Consider the following 26,420-nt stretch of genomic DNA (forward strand, 5'->3'; position numbering starts at 1 on the left):
GATTTTAGAAACACCTAAAATAATGTCTGTTTTGATAACAGTGTAAATCTCTAGGACAAGGTGACTTGTGGATGCTGCAGGGTTAAATGCAAAACACTTTTCGGTTGAGTGCATTCAGTTGTTCAACTGGCTAGGTATCCTCTTCCCCTTTCCCTTCTAATTAGCTAGATCATCATATTGATTGTTAGAAAAGCCATTTACACATTGAAATCAACATTTCCAACAGCATGCTTGCCAAAAACTGCTGGGGTTTCAAACAACAATTAACTATGTAAACTATTACAGCCCAGGCTTCAATCATATCTGTCTAAATCAGGATTTCATATTTTCCCGGTATTTTACAAATGGTCCATCCTGAGAATAAATCACTTTTCTCGCTGGTTAACCCGGTCTTTCCCGCCAAAACCCAACACTCAGACATCATTACAGATAGCCAGGGGCACGCTCCAACACTCAGACATCATTACAGATAGCCAGGGGCACGCTCCAACACTCAGACATCATTACAGATAGCCAGGGGCACACTCCAACACTCAGAGATCATTACAGATAGCCAGCGGCACACTCCAACACTCAGAGATCATTACAGATAGCCAGGGGCACACTCCAACACTCAGAGATCATTACAGATAGCCAGGGGCACACTCCAACACTCAGACATCATTACAGATAGCCAGGGGCACACTCCAACACTCAGAGATCATTATAGATAGCCAGGGGCACACTCCAACACTCAGACATCATTACAGATAGCCAGGGGCACGCTCCAACACTCAGACATCATTACAGATAGCCAGGGGCACACTCCAACACTCAGAGATCATTACAGATAGCCAGGGGCACACTCCAACACTCAGACATCATTACAGATAGCCAGGGGCACACTCCAACACTCAGAGATCATTACAGATAGCCAGGGGCATGCTCCAACACTCAGACATCATTACAGACTGCCAGGGGCAAGCTCCAACACTCAGACGTCATTACAGATAGCCAGGGGCACGCTCCAACACTCAGACACCATTACAGATAGCCAGGGGCACGCTCCAACACTCAGACATCATTACAGATAGCCAGGGGCACACTCAGACATCATTACAGATAGCCAGCGGCACGCTCCAACACACAGACATCATTACAGATAGTCAGAGGCAGTAGGGACGACCAGGGATGTTCTCTGTTTAGTGAGTCCTCCAGATCAGAGGCAGTAGGGACGACCAGGATGTTCTCTGTTTAGTGAGTCCTCCAGATCAGAGGCAGTAGGGATGACCAGGGATGTTCTCTGTTTAGGGAGTCCACCAGATCAGATGCAGTAGAGATGACCAGGGATGTTCTCTGTTTACTGAGTCCTCCAGATCAGAGGCAGTAGGGATTACCAGGGATGTTCTCTGTTTAGTGAGTCCTCCAGATCAGAGGCAGTAGGGATGACCAGGGATATTCTGTTTAGTGAGTCCACCAGATCAGAGGCAGTAAGGATGACCAGGGATGTTCTCTGTTTAGTGAGTCCACCAGATCAGAGTCAGTAGGGTTGACCAGGGATGTTCTCTGTTTAGTGAGTCCACCAGATCAGAGGCAGTAGGGATGACCAGGGATGTTCTCTGTTTAGTGAGTCCTCCAAATCAGAGGCAGTAGGGATGACCAGGGATGTTCTCTGTTTAGTGAGTCCACCAGATCAGAGTCAGTAGGGTTGACCAGGGATGTTCTCTGTTTAGTGAGTCCAACAGATCAGAGGCAGTAGGGATGACCAGGGATGTTCTCTGTTTAGTGAGTCCTCCAGATCAGCAGCAGTAGGGATGACCAGGGATGTTCTCTGTTTAGTGAGTCCTCCAGATCAGAGGCAGTAGGGACGACCAGGGATGTTCTCTGTTTAGGGAGTCCACCAGATCAGATGCAGTAGAGATGACCAGGGATGTTCTCTGTTTACTGAGTCCTCCAGATCAGAGGCCGTAGGGATTACCAGGGATGTTCTCTGTTTAGTGAGTCCTCCAGATCAGAGGCAGTAGGGATGACCAGGGATGTTCTCTGTTTAGTGAGTCCTCCAGATCAGAGGCAGTAGAGACGACCAGGGATGTTCTCTGTTTAGGGAGTCCACCAGATCAGAGGCAGTAGGGACGACCAGGGATGTTCTCTGTTTAGTGAGTCCACCAGATCAGAGGCAGTAGGGACGACCAGGGATGTTCTCTGTTTAGTGAGTCCACCAGATCAGAGGCAGTAGAGACGACCAGGGATGTTCTCTTGATAAGTGTAAAGTAAATAGTATAGTAAAGTACATTACTTAAGTAGTACTTTACACCACTGGTTAGTCTGATGGGAGTCCATGATGTCATTGGGCTCCTCCGTTGCTTGACGAACAATAGAGGAGCAATAGAGAACAAAAGCCCCCCCCCCCCCCCCCCCCCTCCCCGACACTTGTGCTTGACTGGACTTACCTGGACCACCTTATGAGATGTGCCTTTTAAGTAAACCAGGTGTTAAATTAGGTAGAAAAGGAGACTGAAGTGCCAATGCTATTGTTAATACTGTCAATGCTCTTGTCAATATGGTAAATGCTATAATATTATTTGTGCTATTAAGGCTATTATCTATTTTCCTTTTTTTATATTGGTTAACAAAATTCTAAGTCTGGTAACATTTCCTAATATAATGCACCACATTTCGACCATTTGTATTATTTTTTACAATCGTCAGTTCGAGACTATTATTTTGAAGGATAATGGTTAATTTGCTGCTCAGTGGTCATGTGCTGCCTGACAACGGATCAACTGATCTACCATGTGCACCCGCACGACTTGGGGTATGACGTCAAAATGAGGAAAACGTTCAATTGAACATGTCAACATAAAAATAAACAATAAAAAATAAACATGTTAATATAAAAATAAATAAATAAAAACATGTCAGTATAAAAAATAAATAAAATAAACATGTCAATATAGTCGGCAGGTATCATTATCATGTTCCTTCGTTTTTCTCCACACAGATATTATATATGGAATAATCGGGACATATTGTTTAAAAATACTTCTTTGTTTTTAGAATATTAGTTCTGAAATAATATCCTATTGGTGCCAACTGGTAAATGCAGAGGCTCTTTTACTCAGTTATAAGGAATTCTTATCCCTTTACAAGGTCCCTGTAACACCTGAAGATGTTGCCATTGTTTTAGACGCCATTCCCTCAGGTGTTGCTTTATTATTCAGGAACGTGACCCTCAGAGCCTACCTTCTATTGACCTTCTATTGACCTTCTATCGACCTTCCGTTGACCTTCTATTGACCTTCTATTGACCTTCCGTTGACCTTCTATTGACCTTCCGTTGACCCTGTTGACTCATCAGTAGGAAAGATTTGTTTTTATTTTGGTCCATTCAACAACAATAGAGCTATAGGAGCCTTGTTTCAACAGGATGTTGTATCTATATCTCATGTCATGTTGGTCCATTCAACAACAATAGAGCTATAGGAACCTTGTTTCAACAGGATGTTGATTCTATATCTCATGTCATGCCCTATTGGAACGGTGTTATTGATAATATCTGTTGGGGAAAAGTTTGGATGTTGCTCCACACAAACCTACTTATTAACAACATGAAGGAAGTTTATTTTTAAATGATTTATAAATATTATCCTGCCAACCACTATATGAAGAAGTTTAAGAAAAGCATCAATTCAGCAACAGTGTTGCATTGTGTTCATGCAAGGGATCTGTGGCAAGACATCAGTAGATTTATAATTGAACACATTTATGAAGATTTTACACTATTATGGAGATATGTAGTGCTTGGAATCTTTACCTATGATAGAAATAATTTGAAACAATTTTATGTAATTCATTTCATCAATTATTTTGGCCAAATTTCATATTCACAAATGTAAATTTACAAACATCACATTTACTTACCTTACAAAAATAAATTGAACAATATTCTAAGACAATGGAATACTCTGTTAGATGATAAATGTGTTTATTTCCCTTAAAGGCCTTGTGTAATGTGATATTGTACCCCCTAGCCCCGCCCCCAGCCCCGCCCATAGCCCCGCCCACAGCCTATGTCCTTTATACAGTATATTCTTTATATATACTCTTGTGTTCCCCCATGTACCTTTTCCGTTTATAAAATATGTTAATGCAACAATAAATGTTTCATTGGAACTTGTTGATAGGTCTATTTTATAACCTACATTGAGGTATTCCTATAAAATGTACTTTATTTGGACTGTATAGTTTAATATTTCTGTGTCACAAACCACGTTTCCATCTACCTTTTTTTATGCGAGTAAAGTCATACCATATTAAAAAATAACATAATGACAGCTGTGATGAAAACAGGAAGTTTCGGTACAATTGTATACATGTTGACAGGTCATTTGTTCGTTCAACAGGGTGGAATCGTTTTGTGATGGTAGAATATATTATGTGAGAAATGGCGGTGGAAACGCCTTTATGTTTAACATATTAATATAATAACCGTCATACTGTATCAAAGTAAACTTGGAGCGACGCGATGACATGTTGTCTCCCACGACATCATCTCCCACTACGACTCGGAAAACGGTGCGGTTTATCAGGCTACAGGTGAAATGAATTATATGATCAACTTCACAGGGTAGTGAAAGTCATGGTGATGAGCTTGATGCTCTTTTCCGACACATATACTGGGTCTCATTCTGGTGACATGATGATCAATGCTTCACTGACAAATACAAATATTCTCGCTATTATCCATAACAATCTCATCATGTAGACTAGCCTACCCGCACTGGTGGGGGAAAACGCATCATTTCATAATCCAGAATGTTGAATATTCACATGAAAATCGATCTCCAATTGGATGAAAACATAGCTATAGTAACGGAAATATACAGTTTAAACAGTTGTTTATATGACAGGGCTACAAAAGAGGGAGAAAACAGCTTGATATGGTCTTACTGCCATATTTATTACTTGATTGTAACATGAGGACTAGGCTTTAAGAATCCTCTAACTCCTCATCAATAGACGGTTATTATCTGCGCTGTAATTCTACATTGTCACCGTACACCGCTCTGCTGAGATGACCGGTCAGTTCGGCTCCTCTCTGAGTGTTCGGGGGTGTTGATGTGGAGGAGCGCCGCAGCACTGGGGAACTGTGGCGGTTGCGGCTGAATAAAGTTGGTCAGTGCTTTTCGAAACCCTTGGGACGTCCCTAACCTTAACCCTTACCTAACCATTTAACATGTCAAACTCAATGGGACGTCCCTAACCTTAACCCCCTACCTAACCATTTAACCATCAAATTCAATGGGAGGCACGTCCCAAAGATATCGGATAGCATGGACAGAAGATGTTTCCAGTGGGCTGGACTATTCACTCCGGAGGGGCGGCAGATTGCGAACTTTCAGGAAGGAAACTAGTAGCTCCCGGTCACAGCCCTGCCTCCTGAGTAGTGGAATGGAATGCACCCGGAACTCACTTCCTCTTGAAGACGAGTGTTGAATTAAGAAAGTAGTTGCACCTGTTCCCATGAAACGTTCATGTTTGGAGAGATGGCAACTTGACAAGCACAAGAATAACAGTAGCGAACGGGACAGCGTGTTGTAATGTCGTCCCAGGCTGAGAACGTGGCGGAACTTTTAGAAATAGACATATGTGACGGCGACATCTGCTCGGAGGGGGAGAGCGGAGTGTTCATCAACTCAGGTACAGGTGCGTCACTCTTAGACGGCTTCTCGGCGTTTCAGCAGTGGACCGGACCTAGTTCTCGTTCCTCTTCAGGCCACAACAACACAGACTTTGTCTCAAAGAGACCGAGAGAAACATCATCCCCGAGTCTGTATCCCCAGAACGGCCTGGGGTCTGGAGCCGGTGATCGTGTGACCCTTGGCGAGCTCCAGGGTCAGGATCTCCGAGCCCCCCGCTCCTCCATAGTGGACTGTCTGTTGGTGGAGCTCTATGACACCTACAGCAGCGCTCGGCTCAGTGTTGACAGCCCGGATAGCAGTACCGAGGCGTCCAGCTCTGAGCTGTTCTGCCGCAGTAATACTGGATCCAGCTTCCTCCAGGAACTACAGGAGAAACACACCAGGAGACACCAGGTCAACTACCTGTCTCAGAAAGGTGAGTGAGTTTAATTTAATTTGTATACCTTTTTTAATTTAACGAGGCAAGTCAGTTAAGAACAAATTCTTATTTACAATGACGGCCTCCCTAGGAACGGTGGGTTAAACTGGTCTAGGAACGGTGGGTTAACTGGTCTAGGAACGGTGGGTTAACTGGTCTGGTCTAGTCCAGCTCTAGGGTACAGTGGGGGGGGGGGGGGGGGTGTGAGTCCAGCTCTAGGGTACAGTGGGGGGGTGAGTCCAGCTCTAGGGTACAGTGGGGGGGAGTCCAGCTCTAGGGTACAGTGGGGGGGAGTCCAGCTCTAGGGTACAGTGGGGGGGGGAGTCCAGCTCTAGGGTACAGTGGGGGGGAGTCCAGCTCTAGGGTACAGTGGCGGGGGGAGTCCAGCTCTAGGGTACAGTGGGGGGGAGTCCAGCTCTAGGGTACAGTGGCGGGGGGAGTCCAGCTCTAGGGTACAGTGGCGGGGGGAGTCCAGCTCTAGGGTACAGTGGCGGGGGGAGTCCAGCTCTAGGGTACAGTGGGGGGGAGTCCAGCTCTAGGGTACGGGGGGGGAGTCCAGCTCTAGGGTACGGGGGGGGGGGAGTCCAGCTCTAGGGTACAGTGGCGGGGGGGAGACCTGCTCTAGGGTACAGTGGCGGGGGGGAGACCTGCTCTAGGGTACAGTGGGGGGAGTCCAGCTCTAGGGTACAGTGGGGGGAGAGTCCAGCTCTAGGGTACAGTGGGGGGGAGTCCAGCTCTAGGGTGCAGTGGGGCGAGTCCAGCTCTAGGGTACAGTGGGGGGAGAGTCCAGCTCTAGGGTACAGTGGGGGGAGTCCAGCTCTAGGGTACAGTGGGGGGAGTCCAGCTCTAGGGTACAGTGGGGGGAGTCCAGCTCTAGGGTACAGTGGGGGGAGAGTCCAGCTCTAGGGTACAGTGGGGGGAGTCCAGCTCTAGGATACAGTGGGGGGGGTCCAGCTCTAGGGTACAGTGGGGGGGGGGGTCCAGCTCTAGGGTACAGTGGGGGGGGGGGGGCGGAGACCTGCTCTAGGGTACAGTGGCGGGGGGGAGACCTGCTGTAGGGTACAGTGGCGGGGGGGTAGACCTGATCTAGGGTACAGTTGCGGGGGGAGACCTGCTCTAGGGTACAGTTGGGGGGGGGGGGGGTTAGTCCAGCTCTAGGGTACAGTGGGGGGAGTCCAGCTCTAGGGTACAGTGGGGGGGAGTCCAGCTCTAGGGTACAGTGGGGGGGAGTCCTGCTCTAGGGTACAGTGGGGGGAGTCCAGCTCTAGGGTACAGTGGGGGGGGAGGGGAGGGGAGTCCAGCTCTAGGGTACAGTGGGAGGGGAGTCCAGCTCTAGGGTACAGAGGGGGGGGGGGGAGTCCAGCTCTAGGGTACAGTGGGGGGGGAGGGGGGGGAGTCCAGCTCTAGGATACGGGGGGGGGGGGGGTCCAGCTCTAGGTTACAGTGGGGGGGGGAGTCCAGCTCTAGGGTACAGTGGGGGGGGAAGTCCAGCTCTAGGGTACAGTAGGGGGGGAGTCCAGCTCTAGGGTACAGTGGGGTTGAGTCCAGCTCTAGGGTACAGTGGGGGGGGGGGGGGAGTCCAGCTCTAGGGTGCAGTGGGGCGAGTCCAGCTCTAGGGTACAGTGGGGGGAGAGTCCAGCTCTAGGGTACAGTGGGGGGAGTCCAGCTCTAGGGTACAGTGGGGGGAGTCCAGCTCTAGGGTACAGTGGGGGGGAGTCCAGCTCTAGGGTACAGTGGGGGGAGAGTCCAGCTCTAGGGTACAGTGGGGGGAGTCCAGCTCTAGGATACAGTGGGGGGGGTCCAGCTCTAGGGTACAGTGGGGGGGGGGGTCCAGCTCTAGGGTACAGTGGGGGGGGGGGGGCGGAGACCTGCTCTAGGGTACAGTGGCGGGGGGGAGACCTGCTGTAGGGTACAGTGGCGGGGGGGTAGACCTGATCTAGGGTACAGTTGCGGGGGGAGACCTGCTCTAGGGTACAGTTGGGGGGGGGGGGGGGGGGGTTAGTCCAGCTCTAGGGTACAGTGGGGGGAGTCCAGCTCTAGGGTACAGTGGGGGGGAGTCCAGCTCTAGGGTACAGTGGGGGGGAGTCCTGCTCTAGGGTACAGTGGGGGGAGTCCAGCTCTAGGGTACAGTGGGGGGAGTCCAGCTCTAGGGTACAGTGGGGGGGAGGGGGGGGAGTCCAGCTCTAGGGTACAGTGGGAGGGGAGTCCAGCTCTAGGGTACAGAGGGGGGGGGGGGGGGAGTCCAGCTCTAGGGTACAGTGGGGGGGGAGGGGGGGGAGTCCAGCTCTAGGATACGGGGGGGGGGGGGGTCCAGCTCTAGGTTACAGTGGGGGGGGGAGTCCAGCTCTAGGGTACAGTGGGGGGGGAAGTCCAGCTCTAGGGTACAGTAGGGGGGGAGTCCAGCTCTAGGGTACAGTGGGGTTGAGTCCAGCTCTAGGGTACAGTGGGGTTGAGTCCAGCTCTAGGGTACAGTGGGGGGGGGGGGGAGTCCAGCTCTAGGGTACAGTGGGGGGGGGGGGGAGTCCAGCTCTAGGGTACAGTGGGGGGGGGGGGGGGTGAGTCCAGCTCTAGGGTACAGTGGGGGGGGGTCCAGCTCTAGGGTACAGTGGGGGGGAGTCCAGCTCTAGGGTACTGAGGGGGGGGGTGGGGAGTCCAGCTCTAGGGTACAGTGGGGGGGGGGGGGGGGGGTGTGAGTCCAGCTCTAGGGTACAGTGGGGGGGGAGTCCAGCTCTAGGGTACAGTGGGGGGGGAGTCCAGCTCTAGGGTACTGGGGGGGGGGGGCAGTCCAGCTCTAGGGTACAGTGGGGGGGGGGGTCCAGCTCTAGGGTACAGTAGGGGGGGAGTTCAGCTCTAGGGTATATTGGGGGGGGTGAGTCCAGCTCTAGGGTACAGTGGGGGGGAGTCCAGCTCTAGGGTACAGTAGGGGGGGAGTCCAGCTCTAGGGTACAGTGGGGTTGAGTCCAGCTCTAGGATACAGTGGGGGGGGGGGGGGGGGGGGAGTCCAACTCTAGGGTATATTTGGGGGGGGGAGTCCAGCTCTAGGGTACAGTGGGGGGGAGTCCAGCTCTAGGGTACAGTGGGGGGGGGGGAGTCCAGCTCTAGGAGACAGTGGGGGGGTCCAGCTCTAGGGTACAGTGGGGGGGGGTCCAGCTCTAGGGTACAGTGGGGGGGGGGGGGGGGGGAGTCCAGCTCTAGGGTACAGTGGGTGGGGAGTCCAGCTCTAGGATACAGGGGGGGGGGGGGGGGTCCATCTCTAGGGTACAGTGGGGGGGAGTCCAGCTCTAGGGTACAGTGGGGGGGAGTCCATCTCTAGGGTACAGTGGGGGGGAGTCCAGCTCTAGGGTACAGTGGGGGGGGGTCCATCTCTAGGGTACAGTGGGGGGGAGTCCAGCTCTAGGGTACAGTGGGGGGTGGAGTCCAGCTCTAGGGTACAGTGGGGGGGGGGGACGGACTCATTATTTATTGAAAATCGGCATCAAACTCATAGCGTGCACTTTGAACACCCTGTGAAGTTGACCATCATGTATTTTAATCTGTAGCCTAAGAAACGACATGGTCGTAGTGGGTGGACTGCACACCTTATCATCATGTGACTCCAACATTTGATCTGAGCTTTATCTTAGCCAGGTCGCAGTTGTAAATGAGGACTTCTTCTCAGCTAGCTTACCTGGTTAAATAAAGGTCAAATATAAATGTCTGTATAAATGTATTTGTGTATATAGGCGTTTCCACGGCCATATCTCCCATAATACATTTTACGGACACACAAAGATCCCATGTAATATGAACATGATCTGTAACCATTTTATAAAATTGTACTGAAATGTTGTTAATTGTTTGTATGGTATGGCTTTACTGACATATACACTGTGGCTGGAAACGTGGTCTACGACGGGCCGTAGGGTCTACTGCGGGCCGTGGGGTCTACTGCGGGCCGTGGGGTCTACTGCGGGCCGTGGGGTCTACTGCGGGCAGTGGGGTCTACTGCGGGCCGTGGGGTCTACTGCGGGCCAATTTTACTCTGAATGATAAAATCACATTACAGCTACTACTGCCAGTCTGTCACTCCCACACACGTAATGTATTTTGAAGTCTGTTATAAAATGCATTTTAATGTTTAAAAATGGTTTTATAATGTATATTACTGCCTTAATGTTGCTGGCCCCAGGAAGACTAGCTGCTGCCTTGACAGGAACTAATGAGGATCCATAATAAACCCCAGGAAGACTAGCTGCTGCCTTGACAGGAACTAATGGGGATCCATAATAAACCCCAGGAAGAGTAGCTGCTGCCTTGACAGGAACTAATGGGGATCCATAATAAACTCCAGGAAGAGTAGCTGCTGCCTTGACAGGAACTAATGGGGATCCATAATAAACCCCAGGAAGAGTGGCTGCTGCCTTGACAGGAACTAATGGGGATCCATAATAAACCCCAGGAAGAGTAGCTGCTGCCTTGGCAGGAACTAATGGGGATCCATAATAAACCCCAGGAAGAGTAGCTGCTGCCTTGACAGGAACTAATGAGGATCCATAATAAACCCCAGGAAGAGTTGCTGCTGCCTTGACAGGAACTAATGGGGATCCATAATAAACCCCAGGAAGACTAGCTGCTGCCTTGACAGGAACTAATGGGGATCCATAATAAACCCCAGGAGGAGTAGCTGCTGCCTGGGTAGGAACTAATGAGGATCCATAATAAACCCCAGGAAGAGTAGCTGCTGCCTTGGCAGGAACTAATGAGGATCCATAATAAACCCCAGGAAGAGTAGCTGCTGCCTGGGTAGGAACTAATGGGGATCCATAATAAACCCCAGGAAGACTAGCTGCTGCCTTGACAGGAACTAATGGGGATCCATAATAAGCCCCAGGAAGACTAGCTGCTGCCTTGACAGGAACTAATGGGGATCCATAATAAACCCCAGGAAGACTAGCTGCTGCCTTGACAGGAACTAATGGGGATACATAATAAACTCCAGGAAGAGTAGCTGCTGCTTTGACAGGAACTAATGGGGATCCATAATAAACCCCAGGAAGAGTAGCTGCTGCCTTGACAAGAACTAATGGGGATCCATAATAAACTCCAGGAAGAGTAGCTGCTGCCTTGACAGGAACTAATGGGGATCCATAATAAACCCCAGGAAGAGTAGCTGCTGCCTTGACAGGAACTAATGGGGATCCATAATAAACCCCAGGAAGAGTAGCTGCTGCCTTGGCAGGAACTAATGGGGATCCATAATAAACCCCAGGAAGAGTAGCTGCTGCCTTGACAGGAACTAATGAGGATCCATAATAAACCCCAGGAAGAGTTGCTGCTGCCTTGACAGGAACTAATGGGGATCCATAATAAACCCCAGGAAGAGTAGCTGCTGCCTGGGTAGGAACTAATGGGGATCCATAATAAACCCCAGGAAGAGTAGCTGCTGCCTTGACAGGAACTAATGAGGATCCATAATAAACCCCAGGAAGAGTAGCTGCTGCCTTGGCAGGAACTAATGAGGATCCATAATAAACCCCAGGAAGAGTAGCTGCTGCCTTGACAGGAACTAATGGGGATCCATAATAAACCCCAGGAAGAGTAGCTGCTGCCTTGGCAGGAACTAATGGGGATCCATAATAAACCCCAGGAAGAGTAGCTGCTGCCCTGGCAGGAACTAATGGAGATCCATAATAAATACAAATATACATGACAGCCTGATTATTATTACTACTCTGAGGAGCTGATATACAGTATCTATAGTGTTCCAGCTACAGGACCGGTCTCCAGTCAGCCAAGCTGATCTATATATCTATATCTATGTATCTATATTGTGTTTCAGCACCAGAAGAGTTGAGCTGTATCATAGGAGAGGTACGCTACAGGACAGGTCTCCAGTCAGCCAAGCTGCTGCGCCAGCTGAAGAGGAGAGACCGCCTCAGTCACAAGCTCCAGAAGAACTATGACATCATCACCGCCTGTCTGCAGGCCGTGTCCCAGAAGAGAAGTAAGGAGACGCGGTGGTGCCCTGTGTAGTCGTGCTCCCTATTCCCTATGTAGTGTCGTGCTCCCTATTCCCTATGTAGTGTCGTGCTCCCTATTCCCTATGTAGTGTTGTGCTCCCTATTCCCTGTGTAGTGTCGTGCTCCCTATTCCCTGTGTAGTGTCGTGCTCCTATTCCCTGTGTAGTGTCGTGCTCTCTATTCCCTGTGTAGTGTCGTGCTCCCTATTCCCTGTGTAGTGTCGTGCTCCTATTCCCTGTGTAATGTCGTGCTCCCTATTCCCTGTGTAGTGTCGTGCTCCTATTCCCTGTGTAGTGTCGTGCTCCCTATTCCCTGTGTAGTGTCGTGCTCCCTATTCCCTGTGTAGTGTCGTGCTCCCTATTCCCTGTGTAGTGTCGTGCTCCTATTCCCTGTGTAGTGTCGTGCTCTCTATTCCCTGTGTAGTGTCGTGCTCCTATTCCCTGTGTAATGTCGTGCTCCCTATTCCCTGTGTAGTGTCGTGCTCCTATTCCCTGTGTAGTGTCGTGCTCCTATTCCCTATGTAGTGTCGTGCTCCCTATTCCCTATGTAGTGTTGTGCTCCCTATTCCCTGTGTAGTGTCGTGCTCCCTATTCCCTGTGTAGTGTCGTGCTCCTATTCCCTGTGTAGCGTCGTGCTCCCTATTCCTTGTGTAGCGTCGTGCTCCTATTCCCTGTGTAGTGTCGTGCTCCTATTCCCTGTGTAGTGTCGTGCTCCCTATTCCCTGTGTAGCGTCGTGCTCCTATTCCCTGTGTAGTGTCGTGCTCCTATTCCCTGTGTAGTGTCGTGCTCCCTATTCCCTGTGTAATGTCGTGCTCCTATTCCCTATGTAGTGTCGTGCTCCCTATTCCCTGTGTAGCGTCGTGCTCCTATTCCCTGTGTAGCGTCGTGCTCCCTATTCCCTGTGTAGTGTCGTGCTCCCTATTCCCTGTGTAGTGTCGTGCTCCTATTCCCTGTGTAGTGTCGTGCTCCCTATTCCCTGTGTAGTGTCGTGCTCCCTATTCCCTGTGTAGTGTCGTGCTCCCTATTCCCTGTGTAGCGTCGTGCTCCCTATTCCCTGTGTAGTGTCGTGCTCCCTATTCCCTGTGTAGTGTCGTGCTCCTATTCCCTGTGTAGTGTCGTGCTCCTATTCCCTGTGTAGTGTCGTGCTCCCTATTCCCTGTGTAGTGTCGTGCTCCCTATTCCCTGTGTAGTGTCGTGCTCCCTATTCCCTGTGTAGTGTCGTGCTCCCTATTCCCTGTGTAGTGTCGTGCTCCCTATTCCCTGTGTAGTGTCGTGCTCCCTATTCCCTGTGTAGTGTCGTGCTCCCTATTCCCTGTGTAGTGTCGTGCTCCCTATTCCCTGTGTAGCGTCGTGCTCCCTATTCCCTGTGTAGCGTCGTGCTCCTATTCCCTGTGTAATGTCGTGCTCCTATTCCCTGTGTAGTGTCGTGCTCCTATTCCCTGTGTAGCATCGTGCTCCTATTCCCTATATTACCCTGACCACACCCTCCAGACGGTGTGCCCAGGGCCTCCAGACGGTGTGCCCAGGGCCTCCAGACGGTGTGCCCAGGGCCTCCAGACGGTGTGCCCAGGGCCTCCAGAAGGTGTGCCCAGGGCCTCCAGACGGTGTGCCCAGGGCCTCCAGACGGTGTGCCCAGGGCCTCCAGACGGTGTGCCCAGGGCCTCCAGACGGTGTGCCCAGGGCCTCCAGACGGTGTGCCCAGGGCCTCCAGACGGTGTGCCCAGGGCCTCCAGACGGTGTGCCCAGGGCCTCCAGACGGTGTGCCCAGGGCCTCCAGACGGTGTTCACACCCCTCCACTTTTTCCACATTTTATTGTTACAGCCTGAATTTAAAATGGATTCAATGTAGTGTTTTTGTTGCTGCGTACTGGTGTTCCCTATATTTATATTTATATATTTTGGGGGGGCAATGAGCACATTTTATGTCTTGTGAGCGGAAACTTGAACATTGAGAAAGTTGTGCAACTTCCGGTGCACGTTCACAGTGTTAGACAGTAGCCAATAGGCTGTACCCTTACAGTTTCAGTAGCCAATAGGCTGTACCCTTACAGTTTTAGACAGTAGCCAATAGGCGGTGCCCTTAGTTTTAGACAGTAGCCAATAGGCTGTACCCTTACAGTTTCAGTAGCCAATAGGCTGTACCCTTACAGTTTTAGACAGTAGCCAATAGGCTGTGCCCTTACAGTGTTAGACAGTAGCCAATAGGCTGTATGTACCCTTACAGTTTCAGTAGCCAATAGGCTGTACCCTTACAGTTTCAGTAGCCAATAGGCTGTGCCCTTACCGTTTAGACAGTAGCCAATAGGCTGTATGTACCCTTACAGTTTCAGTAGCCAATAGGCTGTACCCTTACAGTTTTAGACAGTAGCCAATAGGCTGTGCCCTTACAGTTTTAGAGAGTGGCCAATAGGCTATTGTGGCTATTTTGAGCATAATGTAGTCCTACCAACAAAACCAATGGAACAAATTCCATTACATTTTCACATGGCAATAGCTTCTGATTTCTATGGCCTACAGTAGTCTATATGTGGTGTTCAATTCAGGCCTACATTGATGGGCTTGACATTAATGATAGATTTGACTTGATCTTTAACACCATGGGTCTGTAAATTGTATTGTGTTGTATGATGCAAGAAACCACGTATTGTTATTACCATGCAGTAAAGTAGACCACATTGTGGGCTACCCTTCCGCCTATTGGCTTATTTGCATATTCAAGCCTGTCTCAAAATACAACACTGCCCCTTTAAGACATACGCTTGTTTACGTCGACTGTCTTTTCAGACTGCTTGAAATGTAGCCGACACGTGTTGTGCTTTGGAAGCAGTAACTCCCCATTGCTGACCTAATACTTATCTATACTTGGGCTAATAACTCGCTAACTAACAAAGAATATCGACAATAGTGCACTGGTCTGAATAGCGCATTCACTCGCTGGTGATGGGAAGACCGCTGGTGGACAATCCCCACCAATAGAGTTGCGCTCTGGCTCTGCCTACAACAACATCACAGATTCAATCTAGCGAAGTTACATTTGTTTTGGTTTGTTTCATTGAAAAGGGCCTGATTTTATTATGTTGATTTGATCACAGAAAAAATGGTTGATCTGCAAACTAATGGAGTGAATTTCCGTCTCTTGCATCTCTGCGTGCAGCATGGCGTCAAACCAGCAGTTCCGGAGGAAGTGCGCAGCCGCGTTGTTGCCTACAACAAACGATAAACCATAATGTCAACGGGATTATGCTTTTTGAAATTTTTACAAATTACTTAATGAAAATCTTAAATGTCTTTTCATAAACATTGGATCCCTTTGTTATGACGAGCCTAAATAAGTTCAGGAGTAAACATTTGCTTAACAAGTCACATAATAAGTTGCATGGACAATAATAGTGTTTAACATGTTTTTTTTTAATGACTTCCTCATCTCTGCTTTCCACCAGACACTGGGAGTTAAATTCACCTTTTCAGCTGGACAATAACCTGAAACACAAGCTCAGATATAGACTGGAGTTTGCTTACCAATTAGACATTGAATGTTCCTGAGGGTCCTAGTTACCGTTTTGACTTAATTCTGTTTGAAGATCTGTAGCAAGACTTGAAAAGGGCTGTCTGACAATGATCAACAACCAACTTGAGTTTGAACAAAAAAAAAACAAGTTTTCAAATGTTGTATAATCCAGCTGTAGGAAGCTCTTTGAGATTTACCCATAACGACCCACAGCTGTAGAAAGCTCTTTGAGATTTACCCATAACGACCCACAGCTGTAGGAAGCTCTGAGATTTACCCATAACGACCCACAGCTGTAGGAAGCTCTTTGAGATTTACCCATAACGACCCACAGCTGTAGGAAGCTCTATGAGATTTACCCATAACGACCCACAGCTGTAAAGCTCTGAGATTTACCCATAACGACCCACAGCTGTAATCGCTGTCAAAGGTGATTATGTATTGACTCAGGGGTGTGAATACTGATGTATTGACTCAGGGGTGTGAATACTTATTTATTGACTCAGGGGTGTGAATACTTATGTATTGACTCAGGGGTGTGAATACTTATGTATTGACTCAGGGGTGTGAATACTTATGTATTGACTCAGGGGTGTGAATACTTATGTATTGACTCAGGGGTGTGAATACTTATGTATTGACTCAGGGGTGTGAATACTGATGTATTGACTCAGGGGTGTGAATACTGATGTATTGACTCAGGGGTGTGAATACTGATGTATTGACTCAGGGGTGTGAATACTTATGTATTGACTCAGGGGTGTGAATACTTATTTATTGACTCAGGGGTGTGAATACTTATGTATTGACTCAGGGGTGTGAATACTGATGTATTGACTCAGGGGTGTGAATACTGATGTATTGACTCAGGGGTGTGAATACTGATGTATTGACTCAGGGGTGTGAATACTTATTTATTGACTCAGGGGTGTGAATACTGATGTATTGACTCAGGGGTGTGAATACTTATTTATTGACTCAGGGGTGTGAATACTGATGTATTGACTCAGGGGTGTGAATACTTATTTATTGACTCAGGGGTGTGAATACTTTATGTATTGACTCAGGGGTGTGAATACTTATGTATTGACTCAGGGGTGTGAATACTTATGTATTGACTCAGGGGTGTGAATACTGATGTATTGACTCAGGGGTGTGAATACTTATGTATTGACTCAGGGGTGTGAATACTTATGTATTGACTCAGGGGTGTGAATACTTATGTATTGACTCAGGGGTGTGAATACTTTTGTTGATTTTTTTATTTATTTTTATACTTTTTATTTTTTTTATTTTTTTTTAAATGTGCTAACATTTCTTAAAACATGTTTTCACTTTGTCATTATGGGGTTTTGTGGGTAAATGGGGGGGATTAATGCTGTAACACGACAAAATGTGGATTAAGTCAAGGGGTATGAATATGTTCTGTTGTCTGTTCTCTGCCCCCACCCACCCAGTTAACCCCCCCCCCCCCCCCCCCCCTTCAGTTGGTGATGTCATTGTCTTCAGGGTGGATGGATGTTGGCTGTGCAGGTTTGCTCTTATTAACCAGGAAGTGGTATGGGTGTTTCCCCCAGAGAGCTGAGTAGACTAGCATGCTCCACGTCTCAGCACCATATTATAACCTACCAACACCATTCCTCAATATCCTGCCCAGTGCCCAACCAGACGGTGATCTATGTCTGCTTGGATAGGTTGTTTTCACACAGTACTTTCCAGCAGGGCTCCATGATCTACAGTAGATGTGGAACTGTAGACAGGCAAGTGCAGGATCTGTACATCTGGTTACTCCATTCTTACAGCTCACTTTTCTTAATGTCCTTCTCTGTTCAATCACCATGCAGCATGGCACCTACCATGGAGGTAAAGTATGTAGTAACAGGGATCAACATGGCACCTACCATGGAGGTAAAGTATGTAGTAACAGGGATCAACATGGCACCTACCATGGAGGTATAGTGTATGTAGTAACAGGGATCAACATGGCACCTACCATGGAGGTAAAGTATGTAGTAACAGGGATCAACATGGCACCTACCATGGAGGTAAAGTATGTAGTAACAGGGATCAGCATGGCACCTACCATGGAGGTATAGTGTATGTAATAACAGGGATCAACATGGCACCTACCATGGAGGTATAGTGTATGTAGTAACAGGGATCAACATGGCACCTACCATGGAGGTAAATTATGTAGTAACAGGGATCAACATGGCACCTACCATGGAGGTATAGTATGTAGTAACAGGGATCAACATGGCACCTACCATGGAGGTAAAGTATGTAGTAACAGGGATCAACATGGCACCTACCATGGAGGTATAGTATGTAGTAACAGGGATCAACATGGCACCTACCATGGAGGTATAGTATGTAGTAACAGGGATCAACATGGCACCTACCATGGAGGTATAGTATGTAGTAACAGGGTGTAAAGTGGGACTTGTCTTCTCACAGGACCAGCAGCATGTTACAGTACCTCTACCTGAAGTCATCTGGCTGAGACTCATACATGCCTTGTTATCTAGTGATGTAGCAGCGATGACAGTCTCTCCATTCACAATGGCTCTCTTTTTGGGGTTGTTGCTCTGCCGAGCTTCCCCTCTCCACCCCTCCCTTCATATTACTTCATCACGGCTTTCTTCTCCTCCGCCACCATACCGCATCCATCCATCCATCCCTCCCTCCCTCCCTGTGACGCTGGGTAGGGGTGTATACCGGGGCAGCAGCTCCTGAGACCGCTGCAGAGCCGCATCTCCTCCATATGGTTAGGGAGGGAGGGACAACTGATCATCGATTAAGACAGATCTATATCTTCTAGCAACTCTTGAATCAATGTTTTAAAGGCATAATTGCGCGTGATTTCCTCCTGGATGGATCGGATATCAAGGCCATTTCCTGTGTGCGCGAGACTGTTGACAGTTCTTGGGTTGGACCGGAGACGGAAAGATCAATGTGATTGATCAACCTCCCTGCTCCCTGGAAGACATCGGGCTGTCGTGGAGCAGCTGGGCGACGGGATTCGCGTGGGACGGAGGGAATAACAGACATTTTTAGATTGAAGCAGCGCACAAAGGGGAATAAACATCAATGTAATCTACCGACAATTACTTTTAGGCTACATGGTGCGTGTTTCGGTTTGATTGGGAAATGAAGCAGGCCCGGTTTAACGCGGGGAGGAGGGCTCGGTCTGGGCCGTGTGTGTTGCGGCAGGGTTCGAGCGGTGTCGGTAACATCATCAGTAACGTCCTGAAGAAAAGGAACGGAATCTCGCGGAGAGCGCCCCGTCTGCTCTGCACGCTCGAGCCAGGTGACCGAACGGAGCCCCTTCAGCTCCGGCCTGATTGATACTCTGTTCGTTTTTGTCTCAGGGGAGGGAGCGCTGTGGTCTTGTCTGTACAGAATAACATGTCACTGCTAGTTGTGGTGGCGTCATGGGGGTTGTTCATTCATTGTGGTTCTGAAATCATGGCGATAGTTTACAAGGCGTTTCATTCATGTGATTCCCCGTCAACCTTGTGTTAGGGCTGATAGGACTGATATAACTAAAGCCCTGTAGTTGAATTCCTTCATGTCGTCTTGTATTGGATGCAGCTGTCCGATGTAGCCTAGCTACATGTAGCCTAGCCCATAGGTCTAGTCATATCTATCTCTAGGAGGAGGGTGTCATGGTCGCTGTAATGTAAACACAGTGTCGGGGGCGACTCTGGTGGCCAGCAGCTGACCAGCTATAGAAGACCTGACCAGATCTCAACATGGAGGAGACAGACAGCGCTCAGAGAGACCCAGGTTGGAGCTATACTCTAAACTGTATAAAAGGTTAGTGTAGGTGGGGAGAGTTAGAGAGACCGGTGTGAGCTGGTAGCATGAAGCCGTGCAGAGCGGGGCAAATGGCGGCTGTGTGGTCGCTGGCTGGCCGCCAGACAGGTTAGGGCTGGAGGAACGGGTTCAGTCTGAATCATTCTCTTTCCCGTTTGTTTCATTTAAGGATGCTCTGATCTGGGTTATAGTTTCGTTACTTCCGTTGTGTGAGTTTCAGAGCGTCAGGTTGTGGTCGTTAGGACTTGTTGTAGTGTAACTCGAGAGCGAAACCGGAAAGGATTCAGCACCACAGTGGCGGACAGCAACATCCAATAAAACACAACCTGGGGCGAATTCGTAATGGAAACGGTTACCGTTTAAGAACCAAACGGAGGCAAACGGAGCAAAACTATAGTTTTTATTGGACAAATCCGGCTAGATGCCACCCTGTTTTAGTTCTGTTTGCTCCCGTTTTAAGAAACGTTTTGCAACAGAATTGGCTTAATGAATAGCCCCAGAGAGCCTAGCACCTCACAGCTGTTCGGTGGTGCTGAAAACGGATTAAGAGTAAATCATTGGAAGAACGCAAAGTCATTGTCACTAATATATTTCCACATCGCCATGTTTCAGTACCATGATACATGTGATTTGTTTAGCCCAGGTGCACACGGATAGCAGTGACGTCATTACATGTGATTTGTTTAGCCCAGGTGCACACGGATAGCAGTGACGTCATTACATGTGATTTGTTTAGCCCAGGTGCACACGGATAGCAGTGACGTCATTAGTAATGGACGTGCTTATTTTCCTCCCCGCATGTCACTGTACTTAGACTGATGATATTATGTACCTGATTAGTCAGTAGGCCTCGTTAGAGAGCTTTCTGTGTGTGTGGTGACTGACCGTTCTGCTACAGTGGAGTTCTTCAGTCTGTACACTGTTCTCTGTAGGAGTGGACACCAGGTTAAAGTTCACCATCGAACCTTCTCTGGGCAAGAACGGCTTCCAACAGGTCAGTATGGTCGTGTCCCATCACATCTTTAGCCCTGTTTCAGGTGTCTGTGTGTGTATCATATTTATGTGGATCTGATCGGTCTGAATCTGATCTGTGTGTTCTCTCTCTCCCCAGTGGTATGATGCTCTGAAGGCTGTGGTCAGACTTCCTACAGGCATCCCTAAAGAGTGGAGGAAGAGGGTACGTCATAGTAGTGCTACTGATATAACAGATGTGATGGTTCTTCCCATCTCTCTAGTGGTGTTTATTCTGACTGGCCAGCCAGAGGTCCCAGTTGATTGGTGTTTATTCTGACTGGCCAGCCAGCGGTCCCAGTTGATTGGTGTTTATTCTGACTGGCCAGCCAGAGGTCCCAGTTGATTGGTGTTTATTCTGACTGGCCAGCCAGCGGTCCCAGTTGATTGGTGTTTATTCTGACTTGCCAGCCAGCGGTCCCAGTTGATTGGTGTTTATTCTGACTGGCCAGCCAGCGGTCCCAGTTGATTGGTGTTTATTCTGACTGGCCAGCCAGAGGTCCCAGTTGATTGGTGTTTATTCTGACTTGCCAGCCAGCGGTCCCAGTTGATTGGTGTTTATTCTGACTGGCCAGCCAGCGGCCCCAGTTGATTGGTGTTTATTCTGACTTGCCAGCCAGTGGTCCCAGTTGATTGGTGTTTATTCTGACTGGCCAGCCAGCGGTCCCAGTTGATTGGTGTTTATTCTGACTGGCCAGCCAGCGGTCCCAGTTGATTGGTGTTTATTCTGACTGGCCAGTCAGCGGTCCCAGTTGATTGGTGTTTATTCTGACTGGCCAGCCAGCGGTCCCAGTTGATTGGTGTTTATTCTGACTGGCCAGCCAGCGGTCCCAGTTGATTGGTGTTTATTCTGACTTGCCAGCCAGGGGCCCCAGTTGATTGGTGTTTATTCTGACTGTAGACAGAAGGAAACACATCAGATGTGCAGGACAAGCAGTATTTTGATGGCTGTAGATTTCTGTTACCATGGAAATACCTGTGCATTAGCCAGGTGGTAATGCAGCCATTACAACTAGAGCATGCTAGTTAACTCTCTCCTGTAGAACACTGTGAGGGCCCACTGGGACAGGCTGAATTTCTTCAGCTTCCTGAGGTTGAAGAGTCGCAGTCTTCGCTACGGTGTCAGTGTGGTTTGACCATTTCAGCTCCTCTGAGATGGGTACGCAGAGGAACTTGAGGTTTTTGACAGTCTCCACTGCTGCCCGAATGATGAGGACGTGGACATACCCAGCCTGGTTCCTCCTGAAGTCCACAATCAGCTTCTTTGCTTTGCTGATGTTCAGGGAGAGGTTGTTTACCTGACACCACACCGTCAGAGTGCCTACCTCCTCTCTGTAGACCGTCTGGTCGTTGTTCAGGGAGAGGTTGTTTACCTGACACCACACCGTCAGAGTGCCTACCTCCTCTCTGTAGGTTGTCTGGTCGTTGTTCAGGGGGAGGTTGTTTACCTGACACCACACCGTCAGAGTGCCTACCTCCTCTCTGTAGGTTGTCTCGTTGCTAATCAGGTCTACTGTCTCGTCGTCAGTGAACTTGATGATGGAACTGTGTGAGGCCAGTCGTGTGTGTGTGTGTACAGGGAGTACACAAGGTGGTTGATGTGCTTAAATGTTGTGCTCTGAAGTTCAAGTACTGGAATATCTTGAAAATCTGACATTTTCTCCAGTTGGTACATGAAATGTACTTGAATTAAAATGAAGAGAACAGAATATTATCAAATGTTAATATGAAAAATGTATTGGTCTTGTGAATTCATTTCCAGGCAGACTAGAGTTATATTTCCTCACGTGTTTCGAGCTCTGGTTGCCAGGCGAGCTCGCTCATTCTGCCCACACTGCCACTCAGCCAGGTAGGTACAGAACTGACAATACTCAGAAGGCTTCTTGACCTGAGTTCTAATCGTTGATCAACGCCCAGAAGGCTTCTTGACCTGAGTTCTAATCGTTGATCAACGCCCAGAAGGCTTCTTGACCGGAGTTCTAATCGTTGATCAACGCCCAGAAGGCTTCTTGACCTGAGTTCTAATCGTTGATCAACGCCCAGAAGGCTTCTTGACCTGAGTTCTAATCGTTGATCAACGCCCAGAAGTTCTAATCGTGCCTACCTCTGAGTGGCTCATTATGAACAAGTGGAATCATGAATGATTCATGCGTGCTCATTATGTTCGTCTGCTCCCTCTGAATCATGAATAATATGTGCTCATTATGTTCGACTGCTCCCTCTGAATCATGAATGATTCATGTGCTCGTGTTCCCCTGGATTTGCCTTGTTAGCAGCTCGTTCATTCACCACTCTGTCTGACAGGAAACGCCGCCCACGACATACAGTAGGCAGAGAGGTGAAAAGAAATGGCTTAGTCCAGACCTAAAGTGGCAGAGAGGTGAAAAGAAATGGCTTAGTCCAGACCTGAAGTGTCAGAGAGGTGAAAATAAATGGCTTAGTCCAGACCTAAAGTGGCAGAGAGACAGTGGGGATTTTTTTAAACTTCCCTTGACACTATCACATCTATTTTGTGAAGTGCTCCAGTCCCTCCTGCAGCAAAGCACCCCCACAACATGATGCTGCCACCCCCATGCTTCACGGTTGGGATGGTGTTCTTCGGCTCGCAAGCCTCCCCCTTTTTTCTCCAAACATAACGATGGTCATTATGGCCAAACAGTTATATTTTTGTTTCATCAGACCAGAGGACATTTCTCCAAAAAGTACCATCTTTGTCCCCATTTGCAAACCGTAGTCTGGCTTTTTTTTCTAGAGGTTTTGGAGCAGTGGCTTCTTCCTTGCTGAGCGGCCTTTCAGGTTATGTCGATATAGGACTTGTTTTTACTGTGGATATAGATACTTTTGTACCTGTTTCCTCCAGCATCTTCAAGGTCCTTTGCTGTTGTTCTGGGATTGATTTGCACTTTTCGCACCAAAGTACGTTCATCTCTAGGAGACAGAACGCGTCTCCCTCCTGAGCGTTATGACGGCTGCGTGATCCCATGGTTTTCCTACTTGCGTACTATTGTTTGTACAGATGAATGTGGTACCCTCAGGCGTTTGGAAATTGCTCCCAAGGATGAACCAGACTTGTGGAGGTCTACAATTTTTTTTTTTTTTAGGTCTTGGCTGATTTCTTTTGATTTTTCCATGATGTCAAGCAAAGAGGCACTGAGTTTGAAGGTAGGCCTTGAAATACATCCACAGGTAAACCTCCAATTAACTCAAATTATGTCAATTAGCCTATCAGAAGCTTCTAAAGCCATGACATAATTTTCTGTAATTTTCCAATCTGTTTAAAGGCACAGTCAACTTAGTGTATGCAAACTTCTGACCCACTGGAATTGTGATACAGTGAATTATAAGTGACATTATTTTTCTGTAAATAATTGTTGGAAAAATTACTTGTCATGTACAAAGTAGATGTCCTAACCGACTTGCCAAAACTATAGTTTGTTAACAATACATTTGTGGATTGGTTGAAAAACAAGTTTTAATGACTCCAACCTAAGTGTATGTGAACTTCCCACTTCAACTGTACGCAGCCCTCGTTGTCCTCTGCAGCTCAGTTGTTTTGCTCAAAGCGGGAGAACGAGGGGTTTTAGCTCGTCCGGTAGGGCGGCATTGGCGTCCGCGACATGGCTGGCTTTTATTGTAATCCGTGAAAGTTAGGAGCCCCTGCCACAAACGCCTCGTGTCCGACCCGCTCAATTGCTCCTCCACTTTGTCCTATACTTCTGCTTTGCCATCTTGATCAATCTGCGTAGGTCGTATTTGTTCTGTTTAACCAAACTAGTGTCTCTGGTCACCTTGTCCGAAGCACCATCTCTCTCCTTCAGAGACGGCCCCTGGCTTCTTCACCTGCTGGATCGTCTGAGACCAGCCGAACAACTGATGAAACTGAGGAGGATTTCTGTCTGTAATAAAGCCCCGTTGTGGGAACAGAGTAATTCTGATTGGCTGGGCCTGGCTCCCCTGTGGGTGGCCCTATGCCCTCCCAGGCCCACCCATTGCTGTGCGCCTGCCCAGTCATGTGAAATCCATAGATTAGGCCCTAATTAATTTATTTCAGTTGACTGATTTCCTTCTGTGAACTATAACTTGTTGTGTTTTGTATTTTTATGTATATCTACCACCAAATATCTAACAGGTGACCAACCATACACATACACTGAGTGTACCAAACATTAGGAGCACCTTCCTAATATTGAGTTGCACCCCCTTTTGACAAGTTCCTGACACAAACCGGTGCACCTGGCACATACTACCACCTACTACCATACCCCTTTCAAAGGCACTTTACTGTGTCTCCTCTGTCAGGACTCTTTACTGTGGGTCTCCTCTGTCAGGACAGGACTCTTTACTGTGGGTCTCCTCTGTCAGGACAGGACTCTTTACTGTGGGTCTCCTCTGTCAGGACAGGACTCTTTACTGTGGGTCTCCTCTGTCAGGACAGGACTCTTTACTGTGTCTCTCCCCTCTTTCCTGTGCGTCTCCTCTGTCAGGACTCTTTACTGTGTGTCTCCTCTGTCAGGACTCTTTACTGTGTGTCTCCTCTGTCAGGACTCTTTACTGTGTGTCTCCTCTGTCAGGACTCTTTACTGTGTGTCTCCTCTGTCAGGACTCTTTACTGTGTGTCTCCTCTGTCAGGACTCCTCTGTCAGGACTCTTTACTTTGTGTCTCTCCTCTGTCAGGACTCTTTACTGTGTCTCTCCTCTGTCAGGACTCTACTGTGTCTTGTCTCTGTCAGGACTCTTTGCTGTGTCTCTCCTCTGTCAGGACTCTTTACTGTGTGTCTCCTCTGTCAGGACTCTTTACTGTGTGTCTCCTCTGTCAGGACTCTTTACTGTGTCTCTCCTCTGTCAGGACTCTTTACTGTGTCTCTCCTCTGTCAGGACAGGACTCTTTACTGTGTCTCTCCTCTGTCAGGACTCTTTACTGTGAGTCTCCTCTGTCAGGACAGGACTCTTTACTGTGTCTCTCCTCTGTCAGGACTCTTTACTGTGTCTCTCCTCTGTCAGGACTCTTTACTGTGTCTCTCCTCTGTCAGGACTCTTTACTGTGTGTCTCCTCTGTCATGACTCTTTACTGTGTGTCTCCTCTGTCAGGACTCTTTACTGTGTGTCTCCTCTGTCAGGACTCTTTACTGTGTGTCTCCTCTGTCAGGACTCCTCTGTCAGGACTCTTTACTTTGTGTCTCTCCTCTGTCAGGACTCTTTACTGTGTCTCTCCTCTGTCAGGACTCTTTACTGTGTCTTGTCTCTGTCAGGACTCTTCGCTGTGTGTCTCCTCTGTCAGGACTCTTTACTGTGTCTCTCCTCTGTCAGGACTCTTTACTGTGTCTCCTCTGTCAGGACTCTTTATTGTGTGTCTCCTCTGTCAGGACTCTTTACTGTGTCTCTCCTCTGTCAGGACTCTTTACTGTGAGTCTCCTCTGTCAGGACTCTTTACTGTGCGTCTCCTCTATCAGGACTCTTTACTGTGTGTCTCCTCTGTCAGGACTCTTTACTGTGTCTCCTCTGTCAGGACTCTTTACTGTGCGTCTCCTCTATCAGGACTCTTTACTGTGTCTCTCCTCTGTCAGGACTCTTTACTGTGTCTCTCCTCTGTCAGGACTCTTTACTGTGTCTCTCCTCTGTCAGGACTCTTTACTGTGCGTCTCCTCTGTCAGGACTCTTTACTACTGTGCGTCTCCTCTGTCAGGACTCTTTGCTGTGTGTCGTCTAAGCACTAGTGTGTACAGTATAACTATATATGAATACTCTGTGTTCTCCAGGTATGGCTGACTCTAGCTGATCAGTACCTCCACAGTATCTCTATCGACTGGGACAAAACTCTCCGCTTCGCTTTCAACGAACGCAGTAACCCTGACGATGACTCACTGGGCATCCAGATTGTTAAGGTAACACCCAGACTGATGTTTGTGTAGCAGGATGTTTGTACATGGAATGCATCATGGAAACAACAGCTGTTCCCTCCTTCCCTTGTTCAGAGAGAACCATGA

General features: G+C 48.4%; 1 protein-coding gene across 2 annotated transcripts in view; it reads left to right on the forward strand.

Annotated features, from left to right (window-relative positions):
- Positions 1-5,081: 5,081 nt before the first annotated feature.
- Positions 5,082-26,420, forward strand: part of tbc1d30 (TBC1 domain family, member 30) — a 47,058-nt gene continuing 25,719 nt past the window's right edge. The window contains exons 1-5 of one of the 2 annotated variants that reach the window (XM_090201482.1): positions 5,082-6,096; positions 11,918-12,082; positions 20,358-20,419; positions 20,537-20,602; positions 26,193-26,318. In XM_090201482.1, coding sequence (XP_090057608.1) covers positions 5,580-6,096; positions 11,918-12,082; positions 20,358-20,419; positions 20,537-20,602; positions 26,193-26,318 — 936 coding nt within the window. In that variant the 5' untranslated portion in view covers positions 5,082-5,579. Of the gene's footprint in view, positions 6,097-11,917; positions 12,083-18,300; positions 18,917-20,357; positions 20,420-20,536; positions 20,603-26,192; positions 26,319-26,420 lie in introns of those variants that run through there. The other variant, XM_090201483.1, reaches the window with a different exon arrangement.

This window comes from Oncorhynchus mykiss, chromosome 15, assembly GCF_057628025.1.
Source record: "Oncorhynchus mykiss isolate SJ-2025 chromosome 15, ASM5762802v1, whole genome shotgun sequence".
NCBI classification, from domain to species: domain Eukaryota; kingdom Metazoa; phylum Chordata; class Actinopteri; order Salmoniformes; family Salmonidae; genus Oncorhynchus; species Oncorhynchus mykiss.